The sequence below is a fragment of the Liolophura sinensis genome, chromosome 13 (assembly GCF_032854445.1).
Source record: "Liolophura sinensis isolate JHLJ2023 chromosome 13, CUHK_Ljap_v2, whole genome shotgun sequence".
NCBI classification, from domain to species: domain Eukaryota; kingdom Metazoa; phylum Mollusca; class Polyplacophora; order Chitonida; family Chitonidae; genus Liolophura; species Liolophura sinensis.
In genome coordinates, this window is record NC_088307.1 from 17,465,831 (window position 1) to 17,481,555 (window position 15,725).

The 15,725-nt window shown below is 38.6% G+C and overlaps 1 protein-coding gene across 1 annotated transcript in view; it reads right to left on the reverse strand.

Moving 5' to 3' along the window:
• LOC135480935 (hemicentin-1-like) overlaps window positions 1-15,725 on the reverse strand; it is a 114,193-nt gene that overhangs the window by 4,895 nt on the left and 93,573 nt on the right. The window contains exons 47-55 of the mRNA XM_064760866.1: window positions 13,176-13,439; window positions 12,089-12,208; window positions 11,065-11,199; window positions 10,156-10,275; window positions 8,805-8,924; window positions 8,062-8,094; window positions 6,009-6,137; window positions 1,953-2,075; window positions 1,358-1,516 (exon numbers count right to left, since the gene is read on the reverse strand). Coding sequence (XP_064616936.1) covers window positions 1,358-1,516; window positions 1,953-2,075; window positions 6,009-6,137; window positions 8,062-8,094; window positions 8,805-8,924; window positions 10,156-10,275; window positions 11,065-11,199; window positions 12,089-12,208; window positions 13,176-13,439 — 1,203 coding nt within the window. The remainder of the gene's footprint in view (window positions 1-1,357; window positions 1,517-1,952; window positions 2,076-6,008; window positions 6,138-8,061; window positions 8,095-8,804; window positions 8,925-10,155; window positions 10,276-11,064; window positions 11,200-12,088; window positions 12,209-13,175; window positions 13,440-15,725) is intronic.

Consider the following 15,725-nt stretch of genomic DNA (forward strand, 5'->3'; position numbering starts at 1 on the left):
TTGTCCTGATGAGATAACTTTCCGCTAATATGTCAAAACATGTGCCGTCACTGTGGTCTAATTAGTGGTCGAATTAGTGGAGGATTTAGAGTAGGTGATTCATGAAAACAACGATGCTCCATGAGCACATAAATCCATGTTAAACGTGGAGAAAACATAAAAATGATATTAAGTTCAGATGAAAGAGTGCGAATAGTTATTCCTAAATGTGGTCTTCAATATTTTTTCCGATTTTTCCTTAAGGAGAAAAAGACACTTGACAATAATTTTTGTATGGTGGTTATTTGGGACCACCTTTTGGTGTTTGTAGCCTTTGTTTAATAATCATAAATGAGGATGTTATATAAATATTTTAATAAATATTTTTGCACTAGAATTTGTTCTTTTCAGCAAACAAATGCATTAAACCTGAATTTGGATCATATTTATATTTTTAATATGTTCATAAATATTATCATAATTTAGGTTAAATGCTAATGTTTTGATATAAACAAAAATTTACATTCAAATAAAGTTATTAGACAAGCATCACATCTTTATTTAGAAAATTATTATGCAACAATGCTAAATACCAAAATTTGGTCCCAAATACGCACCGTATACAAAATATTTTCAAACACCCTTTTCTCTTGAAAAAAAAAATCCAAAAAAATATTAACAATCATATTTGCAAATAAGTTTTGACGCTCTTTCATCTGATTTTGGCATCATTTTTATGTTTTCTTCCCCTTTATCATATACATATTGATACTAAGACAACAATGCTAAGCTATGCGAGTATTTACAGTGACAAAATTGATGACATAAGAAAATATCAGAACTGGAGAATACATCAGGGCTAGGTGACAAGAAGTGGTGCGATGGTATGAGCTAATATGACCTTTTATGATGCAATAAATGATGTCTCAACGTTCATATCAACACGATAGAGAAGAGTTTTAGACATAGAGAAAGCTCACATGACAATAATGTCCATCCCGATACAAGTGTAAGAGGTAAAACATATACCTCTTTGAGGTTATTCTAAATTCTGAGATGCTTGAGGCCTGTTTATTTTAAAGTAAAGATAAAGATATTTTCCTAAAAAGCAAGTAGTGCATAGCCCTTAAAACAAGAGTCATTGTTGTTCTATGTGGTTTTATATGCAAGTAGAATGTGAATAAGATTCAATTTTTACACAAATAAAATACCAAAATGTGTACCAAAAGTCAAACAAATCATACGGCCTAAAACTAAGTAAGAGCTTTTCAATGAAGCAGTAGACATTTCAGAAAGAAAGCCTGAATTCAGTATTTCCCTAAAACAAAAGCATTACACAGTGATCCATAATCTATCGGAAGACGAACTCTGCGCCTACCCCGACACTGTCTGGTGCCCGGCTCAGGGGAGTACCCAGGTGGACAGGTAGACTTAACAAGATTTTGATTGTCACAAGTAGGTTGAGTACAACGATTGGGCTCATCCCCTAATGGACGGCCAGCTCGTAAGACTTTTGCTGGCTCCAGGAATTCAAGCCCTGGAAACAGAAACAAAATGTTTCTCTTACAACTGCTTGACTTGATTTTGGTTTCCATGTTTTTTTCCCTTTCATTCTTTTAAACTTAAATTTCATTTTATCTCTTGCTAACATTCCTGGCAACTATAAGTCTGCAAATAGGCAACATACATGTAGAGAAATTAATATGACTTTTTTTCTCACTTTACACAGAAAACAATATTTTCAAAAATGACTTCTGTCAGTTTTATTTTAGAATTATATCTGAAATATTTTTTTACCCACTATTAAACCTAGTTCTGGAATTCGTTAATGGGGAAAAAAAATTAACTCAATCTCAAACTTTATTTGAATCTCGCTATATGCACTACAATATGGAGTGCCAAACAAAATATTAATCTTATTTAATCAGTTATTATTTTCATAAAAAAAAAATTTGCATAATTAAAGCTCTGACCAGCACATGACTTCTTGTCAGCCAATTGCACCTGGCCCGGGGGACAGATACACTCAAAGCTCCCAAAGATGTTCTTGCAACGATAACTACAGATATTAGGCCTCTCTTGGCACTCATCTATGTCTACAACAGCAAGGTGAGCATGGGATGATGATCATCATGCTAACAACACATGAATAAGTTTGGAGTTATCGACATCGATATCAATTACCAGTGAAAGTATTGGCTCATTCCTGACACAAACCTTAACAACTAAACATCAGAAACACAGTGAGCCACTGACATATTTCTAGTCATTTTTCCTTGCAATCTTTTTTGGACAAAAATTTCAATTCTAAACTTGACTTCATTTTGCTTTTTCAATTTTGGCTCCAAAACACCTGATGTAAATCCATGCCAAATGGAAAACAAAGTCACTTTCTTTGTTGACATGCATGTCTTGTACCGTTCACATTCATTTCAAATCTTCAGACAATGTACAGCACAACAAATAAGCGCTCAGGTTTAAGGTTTATGGGCAGAGGAGTGAGTGGGGGCTTGGGGTTTAACATCGTACTTAACAATTTTTCAGTCACATGACGACGATACTGGCAGAGGAAGGAGGAACAGTAGCTTGTTGTCTAAAGAATCAACTTTGCCAGGTACCCAAATGGCTGCCCTAAAACATTTCTGGGCACATAAATTTGAATGTTTAGTGGTATCAAAACTGTATTTGATACATTCCTGTGAACTGAAATGTCCTTACCAGATATTTGAGGGAGAAATAATCACAACTTGTACAAGACAGTGCATATTATTTAATTATTTTATTTGTTCGGTGTTTTTAAGTCGTACTCAAGAAGATTTCACTTTCACTTATGCTGGCGCCCACCATTATGGTGGGGAAGATCCACAGATTGCTGGCAGACCTTCTCACGGGGAGTCACTGTATGTACATGTATTCTCATTTGCATATGAAGGGTTACATGTAAAGTCTCACTTTATTTTAGTGTTTTTAATGAACTTCATTTCTTTAATACAAACAACCAATGCGGTCGCTGTGAGTTCAAGTCCAGCTCATGCTGGCTTCCTCTCCAGCGGTACGTGGGAAGGTCTGCCAGCAACCTGTGGATGGTCATGGGTTTCCCCCGGGCTGTGCCCAGTTTCCTCCCACCATAATGCTGGCCACCATCATAAGTGAAATATTCTTGAGTATGGCCTAAAACACCAACCAAATAAATAAATTTAATACAAACAGGCTAGCAGACAAATTAATTTCCTCTGACAGGAAATTGCAAGCAAATTCAATAGGCTTGAAGGTCAAACAGGTCATTGTCTGTTAAGTAATAAACATCCAGACAGATACATAGTATCTTAATTTAATATTCCACCAACAACCCATTTCGCAGACATACAGACCAATGTATCACAGCTAAATCACTGATTACCCATTACTGCTGTGTTACATGTCCACAGCCATCCTCAATCTGTCATTCTTCCCCTGATGATATAGATAAACACATAGTACTGTAGTTCTTCAGTTTTCAACATCACATGTTTGCAAGGTGTTTATTCAAGCAACTTCTGAGGGAATTATTCTATGCAGATTGGTATACTATTTGTGAAGCTCTGAAATTGGCCAATCCAACCACTGTAGTTTTGCCTCTAAACTGAAATTAAAAACATGTATAAATTGCTCTTTCACATGCAAAACGGTAGAGGAATTAAGGTAACATAAATAGGACACCTTAAACACCTTGACTGTTTGTTGGCGGTACCTTGGCACAGTACCAGTTTCTCATTAATGTGACACTTTTGCTGTGATGTTAAACATGAAGATAATCAAGAGACTGCAAGTGGTAAACCTAAACACTTTATCAAAGTCAACAGTCAACCAGACACTCCAGTTACGTACACAAGCAAATGAACTGAGTCAACATCAACTTGTCATTAAAATTTTTGTGTATCTGTAAATGAAACTGCTATCATTTCTGCTTCCACTGCAAACCTAGTACAGGTCATGTTATGTACATGACCTAAAGTTTCACCTGAAGAACTTTATTTTTAGAAATTTCTTACTGTCATGAAAGATTACATTTTTGCTAAAACTGATATTTCTCCAGTTGTATGTCATCCTACTTTCTAAACAAACCTCAAAACACTTTTTCTAAGATCAACAGAATTGTCAAAATATGCAAATTAATTATGGGCATTATTTACCATATCTGACACTGTGTTACCCAAGTCAGTCTTGGTGTCGTTAGCAGAGCAGTGCACTGCCTATAAAGGTGATGTATCTCTGCACCACTTAATTCATATCAATATGGTATAACTATAAAACACCAATAGTTATTAAATGTAATAAATTTGCCAACATTTTTATTGCAATACCCTAATTCTTCTAAGTTTTGGGATGGATATTAGTAGTGCTAAAACAGAGAATTGCATTTCTTTCCCAGCTTTTTGGAAAAGTAAAGATATGACCACCTTGTTCATTAGATCGTCTGACCATGTGAGAAAAAAGAAACTAAATACTCCAGCTATGATTACATGTATACTGGCTAAAAAGAGCAGACCAGGTGGCCCAAAAATGAGAAAAAATAGGATACAATTTGTTTCAGTGTGGTAGTTATGTAACTCATATAGCCTTTGCTCAAGTAGGGTTGTTTGAGGGTAAAAGCAATCTGTCACCTCAGCCAATGAGGGCCCTCATGGAGGTCTCCTATATCATGACATCATGCATGACACCCCAACTTTAACACAGCATACATGTGCACACTGTAATGCTGATCACGTTTTCCACCTTCCTTAAAATGCTAAGCAAAAAAAAGCCGAAAGTCCTGAACTCTGTCACAACTTCAGAGAGATCTCTCTATACATTTGACTTTTCGGATCAACACATGACCATATTTTATGACGCCACAAACACATCACAAGGGTGTAAAAAAATTTGGACGCTGAAACAGCTATAATAAGGCCAGTGAAAATGCTGGCTAAAGCAATACTCAAATTCAAAACGCAGATGTTTAGCCTCACCATTCTATTAACTGAACTATTTCCACTGGTCTTGAGATAGTTGTTTCAGTGCTGGAAATTTAATATATATTGATGTATTCCCTAATGTTGGCCGAATAAAAAAGAAGCTAGCAAATTTACCAGCTCCATCAGCCATTGGGAAGAGCTGGTTATTGTTGTTTACAGCTGTGTAACATAATCAATCACAAGCCTTCAGCACCAGGAGACACTTTCACAAAAGTTCTTAAATTTCATTTCTCGCAACTTTTTTCGTAAAAGACATTGTCCAGGTTATAGTACCATAAGGTGACATCATTTATGAGAAAAGTAAAGATAAACTGATTTAGGAAGATTTGTGAAAGCGGCCCTGAAAGACTCAGATAAAAGACACATGTAAACGATGCTTTCTTTCTCAAGATTGGACGACACCTCAATGTTCTCTTGTTCAGATTACCTCCAGATCTTTATAGCAAATTAATTAACAGGAACATAAGTTTCATCTTTTGATGTGATGCACAAAGTTTAAAACAATTTTATGTGGATACCTCATTCAGGGGTTCACCACAGTGAATCCTTGCAGACTTGCTTTCTTTTATTTATTTAATTTTATTTTCAACACCTTTACATATGCCGATGAATTAACTTTGTCTAAATGTGGCTTAAATAAGGTCAGCATTTATCTGTGAAATACCAAAAATTTTTATATACCATCCCATTCCCCCTTCCCTCCGCCCATCCCATCATTTTTCCAAACATACATGCACAGTTTTGTCTGGACAAATGATTATACTGACTAAAAAAGTAAAAAAAACATTCAGGAGAAGTACTGAAGTTAAGAGCGGTAACCCAGGGACTGATACATCTGTAACTAGTAGCTGGGTCTTACATACCTAGTTGTAGTAACAACATAAAGACATATATTTGTGCCATCTTACCTATACTGGGCTGTCCAATGCTGTAGGAGCAGTAACCCTGGGGACAGATACACCTGTAATTAACCTGGTTGTTCTCACATACCTCAATGTAGTAACAACATAAAGACCTACATTTGTGCCATCTTACCTATACATGGCTGTCCTATGCCATATGAACGGTAACCCCGGGGACAGATACACCTGTAACTACCCTGAGTGTTCTCACATGCCTGGTTGTAGTAACAGCCATTAAGTCCTGTCGCACACTCATCAATGTCTGCAAACCAAGAGAGAGAGAGACAGAACTTAGTTACATTTCATCAGTAATTTGTTATTTGTTGAGAAAACACTTGCGACGTATAATGCATGCAACATGAAGATGTCCAGATAGAAGGGAAATCATTTTCACAAAGTACAACCACAGTTGTTCATAATTTGGGGTACTTGCTCTCCCGATTCCAGACAATATTTAACGGCGTGCGTTTCAAGGCTGGTCATTACTCAACACTGACCGTCCTTTGTTGTCCATTCATTGCAAAAACAATTATGACATAAAAATTGTTTATTTGTTTGTCTGTGAACAACGAAACAGGAAAGTTATGCAGGAATTTGGATGAAACTGGCACAGACTGACCTCAGGCTAAGGTCAATTCTATTAAAATTTTGGTCGTGACCTGTAAATTTTCTTATTGCTTCATCACCATCACCAGTGGCAAATTGGTGAAAACTGACATCTGACATAAATTCAGAGTATCGTTCCTGTTTGTAGTATGGGAATTTACCCACTTCGCCATGGCCGCAGTTCGAGGTTTGACTCCCAGGGTGTCTTCTTGTTACTAAAATCATTGTCCAGCAAATTATCCAGGTATTATTGTAAGGTCTGGATCCCAAGGCTGTACCACTGCCATGACTCAATATACAAGTACAGTTCTTAAATGTGTACTCCATACTGTTCATTATTGATAGCCATTTATCACTGTCACTACTTGCGCCTTAACGATGCCAGACAATGGAGGGATTGACAAACTCTTGCAGTGTTTATTTCAATGACGTATAAAGCTGTTTCAATTATTATCATCTGATTCATGGGGTAAAGTTCACAGGGTAAAGTTCACAGGTGAAGGAAGACAGAGTATATGGAAGCAACCACAACCCTCCTGCTGAGTCCCTGACCAACCTTCTGAATTACAGCTTCATTTGCCCCACAAAACCTCAACACCCTCACCCCACCCCCCCACTCCCCACCCCCACCATCCCGCCCAAACTACCGGTTGAGGGTAGAAAATTTGCTTCTTTGCAAACCAACTTTTTAGATGAGTGGTCCAGCTGTGATCAATAGCTCTTGATATAAGCAGACAGTAGAGCATGAACGTGCCAATGTCTAATAACATTGCTACACTTATACTGTACCTGTCTGGCATGAAGCTGTAATAAACCTTGACAATATAGAACGTTAACCTCATTAATCTCAAGGGCCACAAAACAAAATCTATCAAATGTGATATTTTACACTTTGGCACATCGGTTACATTTTTTTCTGTCACATAATGTCAAACACTTTTTGCTCATTTCTCACCTTTTCTCTCAACATATGCAAGATCAATTCATGCTGACGTCCTAATCCGGATCATAACATCAGATCAAGAGCAGATCCGTTAATTATAAATATAATTCAAAATGTGAAGCTCATGACGTGTCACTCTTCGTCACATTTTACGTGTGGTTCAAATTATCCCAAAATTTAACTGTAAAACTTTGAACGAATAATGTCACTTTGTCCAGCGCAATCATCAATACATGTGCATGAATGTGAGTATACTAACATCAGTATAGATTTATTTTGCTCTGGTAAGTATAATGAAACCTGCGAATGGCCGTGGGTTTCGCCAGGCTCTGCCTAGTTTCCTCTCCCCATAATGCTGACTGCCATCATATAAGTGAAATATTCTTGAGTACAGAATAAAATACCAATCAAATATAAAATATAAATAGTATAATGTCATACAGATTAATTTTTATAATATTTTTCACAACCTTTTATATCAATTTATGACTATTCAGATTTGTAAGCCCATATTCAGTGTGTAGAACCAGACCCTTACCCTCACAGGACCCATACTCTGTTCTCTGGAAGCCTGGGGACAGAGGTCCAGGCACTGGAAACTGCCGGGTGTATTACTACACTGCTGACCACTCCCCACAGTTAGACAATCCCTCCAAACACTCATCAATGTCTGAAAAGAAAACTCTCACATATATTTACTTCATTCCTCCAGAGCAATCAAGGTATACTTTCAGGTCTGCTCAATATTAATGTCTTAATTCAGATTATATCATATCACAGAATTTATCTTAAAACCTTAGAAAGACACACTATATTAGAGCACTGTATCAAAATTGTTTTACATCCCCATATCAAAGATAGCAGTATTTTTGTATTTCATATCACTACAGGGGCAACACAACCAATTCCAAAGTAGGGGGTGGGCTATATCTCAGGGACTTGCTTAACAAAACTGACTGCTTTTAGCCGCTCAGCCCCCAACCCCCAACCCCTTGTTCCACAGCCCCTGAGTGTACTGATACCCTGTCATTAACATGACAAGAACATACATGTGCACATATATAATCCTCAAGATACCACACAAAGTAATGACCACAATGTGACAGCCGAGTGGTAGGAAATCCACACTGCAATAGGCAAAAAAAAAAAACCAAGCTTTCCTGGCCAGTCACCCAGCATAAAGACACAAATAATTTCGACACTGTAACTCAAGCTAATGGACATGAAGCACTGTACCAAGGTCTTGTCAAACATTTCTCATACAGTAATGCTCACAGTAACTGTCACCAAATGTTAGCAAGTTGTAAGTTAAGCAAAGTGTCTGCCCCCCCCCCCCCCCCCCACCCCACCCCCCCACAAAATCTGTCCCTTTGTATTTACCTCTGCAAATGCCACCCTCAGTGAGGATGAATCCCAGGGGACAGGAGCATTGGTAGCTCCCCTCAGTGTTCTGACAGGAATGACTGCACGGGGACACAGGTCGCACACATTCGTTGATGTCTATAATGATAAACAGTTAAAGACATCACAGTTACATCTGAATATACAAGTACGTAAAAGTGTAAAAGTCATTTGTGTGTGTGTGTGTGCATGTGTGTGTGACGTGTGTGTGGTAGCACACCTAAAAGACACCAAACAAGTCGATAATTTGACACTACCAGCTTAAATCTCTTTTGTGTGTGTGTGTGTGTCTGTGTGTGTGTGACTTGTGTGTGGTCGCACACCTAAAAGAGACGAAACAAGTTGACAATTTAACACTACTAGCTTAAATCTCTTTTGTGTGTGTGTGTGTCTGTGTGTGTGTGTGTGTGACTTGTGTGTGGTAGCACACCTAAAAGACACCAAACAAGCTGATAATTGACACTACCAGCTTAAATCTCTTTTGTGTGTGTGTGTGTGTCTGTGTGTGTGTGTGACTTGTGTGTGGTCGCACACCTAAAAGAGACGAAACAAGTTGACAATTTAACACTACTAGCTTAAATCTCTTTTGTGTGTGTGTGTGTCTGTGTGTGTGTGTGTGTGACTTGTGTGTGGTCGCACACCTAAAAGACACCAAACAAGCTGATAATTGACACTACCAGCTTAAATCTCTTTTGTGTGTGTGTGTGTGTCTGTGTGTGTGTGACTTGTGTGTGGTCGCACGCCTAAAAGAGACGAAACAAGTTGACAATTTAACACTACTAGCTTAAATCTCTTTTGTGTGTGTGTGTGTCTGTGTGTCTGTGTGTGTGTGACTTGTGTGTGGCAGCACACCTAAAAGACACCAAACAAGCCGATAATTTAACACTACCAGCCTAAATCTCTTTATCAACAAACAGAAGAAGATTTCCAGTCGTTACACAGTCAAGAAAAGGTGGCTAAGGATGTGGATCTACAAGTTGAACTACTAGTGTAACCCACACATTGAATCATTCATATATTACACATCTACCATACATAAAATACAGGTAGGAGGTCAGTTTTAGAGGTAGAAGAATCATATTTCAATCATTGTTTTCGAGCACTCCTTGACAGGGACCTGTATGGAACACGGATCAATTCCATAAAGCTTGATTTGGCTTTGACCTTTAACTCTGACTTAGGTCAAAACTTCAATCCGATCTGGACAATTATTTTAGGGACGGAAGTTGGGAACATGTGACAAGTTTTACAGGGCAGGTTTTGGGAACCTTCTTTCACTTGGCCAGCAGCCCTGTTGTACTCTCAGGACTACACCTGACTGTGTGCGTACCTTCACACCTGCGTCTGCCCAACAGCTGGTAGCCTGGTTGACAGGAACACTGGTAACCTCCGACAGTGTTTGTACATTCGTGAGAACAGATCCCTGGTGTCTCCACACACTCATTGATATCTGAAAACATCAAAAAGTTATCCACCTGTCATATCTCATGTGTGGAACGGTTATAAAGCCAAGCATGCACAAACATCTCAACAGAGCAGCCAAGACCTGCAGGTAGAAAAAGTTTGAGTGCCTAATTACTTTTCTCACTTCCAGATGTTTTAAGAATGTTCTGATACTAATATTTAAGAAATGACCACAAAGAAGAATTTCTGGAAGAAGGGTCAATGCAAAAAAAAAAAAGCTGGGGATGCCACAGCTACTGTCATCCTGTCAATTGAGGGATGTTTCGGCTACTGTCATCCTGCCAACTGAGGGATGTCACAGCTACTGTGATCTTGCCAACCGAGGGATGTCACAGCTACTGTGATCCTGTCGATTGGGGGATGTTACAGCTACTGTGATCTTGCCAACTGAGGGATGTCACAGCTACTGTCATCCTACCAACTGGGGGACTTCACAGCCAATTAAGGGATGTCACAGCTACTGTGACCCTGTCAACTGAGGCATGTTACAGCTACTGTCATCCTGCCAACTGAGGGATGTCACAGCTACTGTAATCCTGCCAATTGAGGGATGTCACAGCTACTGTTATCCTGTCAATTGAGGGATGTCACAGCTACTGTCATACTGCCATTTGAGGGATGTCACAGCTACTATGATCCTGCCAACTGAAGGATGTCAAAGCTACTGTGATACTACCAACTCTGGGATGTCACAGTCAATTCAGGGATGTCACAGCTACTGTGATCCCGTCAATTTAGGGATTTCACAGCTACTGTATATGTGATTCCTGCCAACCTTCACAAATGAGTCCTCCTTCTGTCCTTCGGAGTCCGTCTGCACATCTGACGACACACTGGAATGACCCGATTGTATTGAGGCAATCCTGACCTGGAGGACATTCCAACTCTCCCGCCAAGCACTCGTCAATGTCTACAAGGTGAACGGAACACAATCAAACACGGCCATAACATCACCCAGATTATCAGGGGAAGAGAACTCAACTTGGAATAAACAAGTCACTGAGGATTCATGTATACTTGAGGCACAATTATACTCTTCTGTCAGACACTTATCAATGTCAACATATCTGCCAGAACAAGATGACATATTGAGAACATGACTCAATGTTCACTCAACACGTCTAGAAGACATCACAACTCTATTAACTCATCAACACCTTATGATGTGGCCGTGTGACAATCCCCAAGGGTTAAGCCACACCTATCTCTTTAAATACCTTGAAGAAATTTGAGCAGCATGTGCACAAATCATAAATTACACTATTTTGGTATACCATTTTACACATGATACATTTAAAAAAGAAAAAAAAAAACATGAATCACCAAGAGCACCAATGCCGTCACAACAAACTGGACATTTATGAAGATTTATCTTAAAAATACTGAATAAATAAACATTTAATAAATATTTTTATATTTAATTTATATTTAATACTATTTAATTTATATTTAATAAATATTTTTCTTTAATGTTAAACAATAGCACAGAAAGCCTGCCTATATCAATTTTTGAGATATTTGAAATCACTGTATCTCAGCTTTAATTTTAGGCCAGTTTGACACAAAAATGCTTTCTATAATTGAATATGTTTTTATCAGTTACACACAAGTATTTTTTATGAAGACAGAATAGGAAACTAAAGATGCATTCTGTGTGAGCAAAATAATTTAATATTTAACATTTCCTAGGAAGCCTGATTTCAAGCATATCTAAAAATATAACTGTGGCAATAGTAGGAAATTGCAATTTGATTTGCAAACGGATTTGCAACCACACATTGAGTATAGAGTTGTTTTACCTGAGCACTGCTTGCCATCCGACTCCAGGATAAAGCCTATAGGACAGGAGCAGGAGTAGCTGCCAGGTGTGTTGTGACAGTAGTCTGAGCAGGACCCCAGGATGGAGCACTCGTCCTCATCTGGTAACACAGCAAAATGACACATGTAACATGTAGATAGATACAGGTTGGAAACATCTTATTGTAAAATAGGAAAGACGTTTTTTCCAGATTTCTGAACAGGGGTCTCTGTGGCACAGTGGTTTACAGTGTAGGCCAGCATGAGCTGGACTTGAACTCACAGCGACCGCATTGGTGAGAGGCTCCTGAGTCAAGGAAGCTTTTGACGACACTATGATTATACCCATTAAAGCCTTTATACCGGTACCTATATTACAGCTCTTATGGGATATACCGGCAAGGTATACATAAAAGTATACACTTTCATAACATTGCACAGTTCATCATGTAAACTTTGATCATAGCATTGTGCAAAAGCATAGATACTGAGAATAAAACTGAGAGTGAGGCTTAACGTCGTACCTCACAATTTTTCAGTCTTATGACGACGAAGGAGTCCTTAGAGTACATGTAATGTGTCTCCTTGTTACAAGATGGATTTCCACTGCTCTTTTATCAAGTGCTGCTTCACTACCGCCCTGTCCAAGCCATTATACTGATACGGGTCAACCAGTCGTTGTACTACTCCCTTAATGCTGAACGCCAAGTAGGGAAGTTACAACTCCCTCTTTTTTAAGGTCTTAGGTGTGATCCGACCCAGGATTGACCCTGGATCTACTGCACCCAAACCCTCTACCAATTGAGCTATCGGGGCCGGTCAATAAAACTGAGAAGACACATATCTAACGTTTCAATATTTCGACAAAACTTTATTTGTCATCATCAGTTTCAATATTTAGTCGAAATATTGAAACACCAAATATGCAAGTTTCGTTTTTTCTTGGCGTATCTTCTATCCTTTTGCACTACGCTAAGCTAATGGATGGATCAACAGGTTTTTAACTTGATCATTGTGAAATTCATTTTATCCTGCTGGTTGAATTCCGTCCCATGACGGTTCATCAGCTGCCCAACATCCCCTACCCACCTTTGCAGTACTTTCCCTCCTCCAGCAGGAATCCTGTGGGGCACATGTTGCTGGGCTCCCCTGGGGAGATCTGTGCCTCCAGTCTGTACTTCAGTACTTCCTGGCTAGGGTGGAACTCCACCTCCAGCCCCTGGGCAAACAGCCGCTGAACTAAGAAGGGCATGGTGCCCAGTTCTTCATTGTACGTGATGGTGTGGTTCCAGGCATAGGGCAGCATGTAGCCGTCCACTCGGAACAAACGACTAGAGTGAGCATAAATCGATCCTGAAAAATCAACGCGCAATTTTGAACATTATTTTCTTATATTAAGATAACTATAGAGTTAACTAAATAAGATCAACAGGGGTAAAACAACTTTAGGATTAGAGGCCAGCATGTGATAGGCGTCACAATTATGCCAAATCACTTCACTTCCCAGGTGTAGTTTTTCCTTGTTCTTCACCTTTACAAGAAAGTACAATTACACGTAAAAGAACATCTATGCAAAACAAATAGTAGCAAAACTATGGTCTCCTCCAGTCTTGATAGATATTTTTCAAGCAGATTATTGTGTACTAACTGACTGTATTGAGCCTAGCCTTCAGCATATTTCATTTGACAAATTCTGATTGATTTATCCACCTTCTAGGGCTGCTTAAGCTTGTTTGTGAAATCTGATTCACGCCTAATGTTCTGCATGTTTCACGTGACACATTCTGATTGATTCATCCACCTTCTAGGGCCACTTAAGCTTGTTTTGTGAAATCTGATTCACACCTAATGTTCAGCATGTTTCACGTGACATATTCTGATTGATTCATCCACCTTCTAGGGCCGCTTAAGCTTGTTTTGTGAAATCTGATTCACACCTAAAGTTCAACATGTTTCACGTGACATATTCTGACTGATTCATCCACCTTCTAGAACCACTTAAGCTTGTTTTGTGAAATCGGATTCACACCTAAAGTTCAACATGTTTCACGTGACACATTCTGACTGATTCATCCACCTTCTAGGGCCACTTAAGCTTGTTTTGTGAAATCTGATTCACACCTAATGTTCTGCATGTTTCACATGACATATTCTGACTGATTCATCCACCTTCTAGGCTCACTTAAGCTTGTTTTGTGAAATCTGATTCACACCTAATGTTCTGCATGTTTCACGTGACATATTCTGACTGATTCATCCACCTTCTAGAACCAGTTAAGCTTGTTTTGTGAAATCTGATTCACACCTAATGTTCGGCATGTTTCATGTGACACATTCTGATTGATTCATCCACCTTCTAGGGCTGCTTAAGCTTGTTTTTTGAAATCGGATTCACACCTAATGTTCGGCATGTTTCATGTGACACATTCTGATTGATTCATCCACCTTCTAGGGCTGCTTAAGCTTGTTTTGTGAAATCTGATTCACACCTAATGTTCTGCATGTTTCATGTGACATATTCTGACTGATTCATCCACCTTCTAGGGCTGCTTAAGCTTGTTTTGTGAAATCTGATTCACACCTAATGTTCTGCATGTTTTACGTGATATATTCAGACTGATTCATCCACCTTAAAGGGCTGTTTGAGCTTGTTTTATGAAATCTGATTCACATCTAAAGTTCAGCATGTTTCAGGTGACATATTCTGACTGATTCATCCACCTTCTAGGGCCGCTTAAGCTTGTTTTGTGAAATCTGATTCATGCCTAATGTTCAGCATGTTTCATGTGACATATTCAGACTGATTCATCCACCTTAAAGGGCCGCTTAAGCTTGTTTTATGAAATCTGATTCACACCTAAAGTTCAACATGTTTCACGTGACATATTCTGACTGATTCATCCACCTTAAAGGGCCACTTAAGCTTGTTTTATGAAATCTGATTAATGCCCAAAGTTCTGCATGTTTCATGTGACACATTCTGATTGATTCATCCACCTTCTAGGGCCGCTTAAGCTTGTTTTGTGAAATCGAATTCATGCCTAATGTTCTGCATGTTTCATGTGACATATTCTGACTGATTCATCCACCTTAAAGGGCCGCTTAAGCTTGTTTTGTGAAATCTGATTCACACCTAAAGTTCAACATGTTTCACGTGACATATTCTGACTGATTCATCCACCTTCTAGAACCACTTAAGCTTGTTTTGTGAAATCTGATTCACACCTAAAGTTCAACATGTTTCACGTGACATATTCTGACTGATTCATCCACCTTCTAGGGCCACTTAAGCTTGTTTTGTCCGTGAAAGTAACATTTAAGATCCTTTATATGTTCCTGAAAGGTTATTTTTACATACCAAACCTTAGTTGTAATACAGTGAGCTTTAACTGAGATTCTAGGAGGCTGTCTAGGGGATATTGTACTACTCTTCTGTCATTCAGTGTGGTTATCTCTGACATTATGTCACTGATGTGATATGGTACTTACATATTAGTGTTTTACACAAACTATACAAAAAAACTCACTTGAATTCGCCTGGGTCTGATTTCAAAATGCCAGTTTTGATTTAAATCACAATAAAAATAATGATTTTAGAGCTCTTTTTCTGGACCTGTAAGTTAAACTTTTGTCACTTCA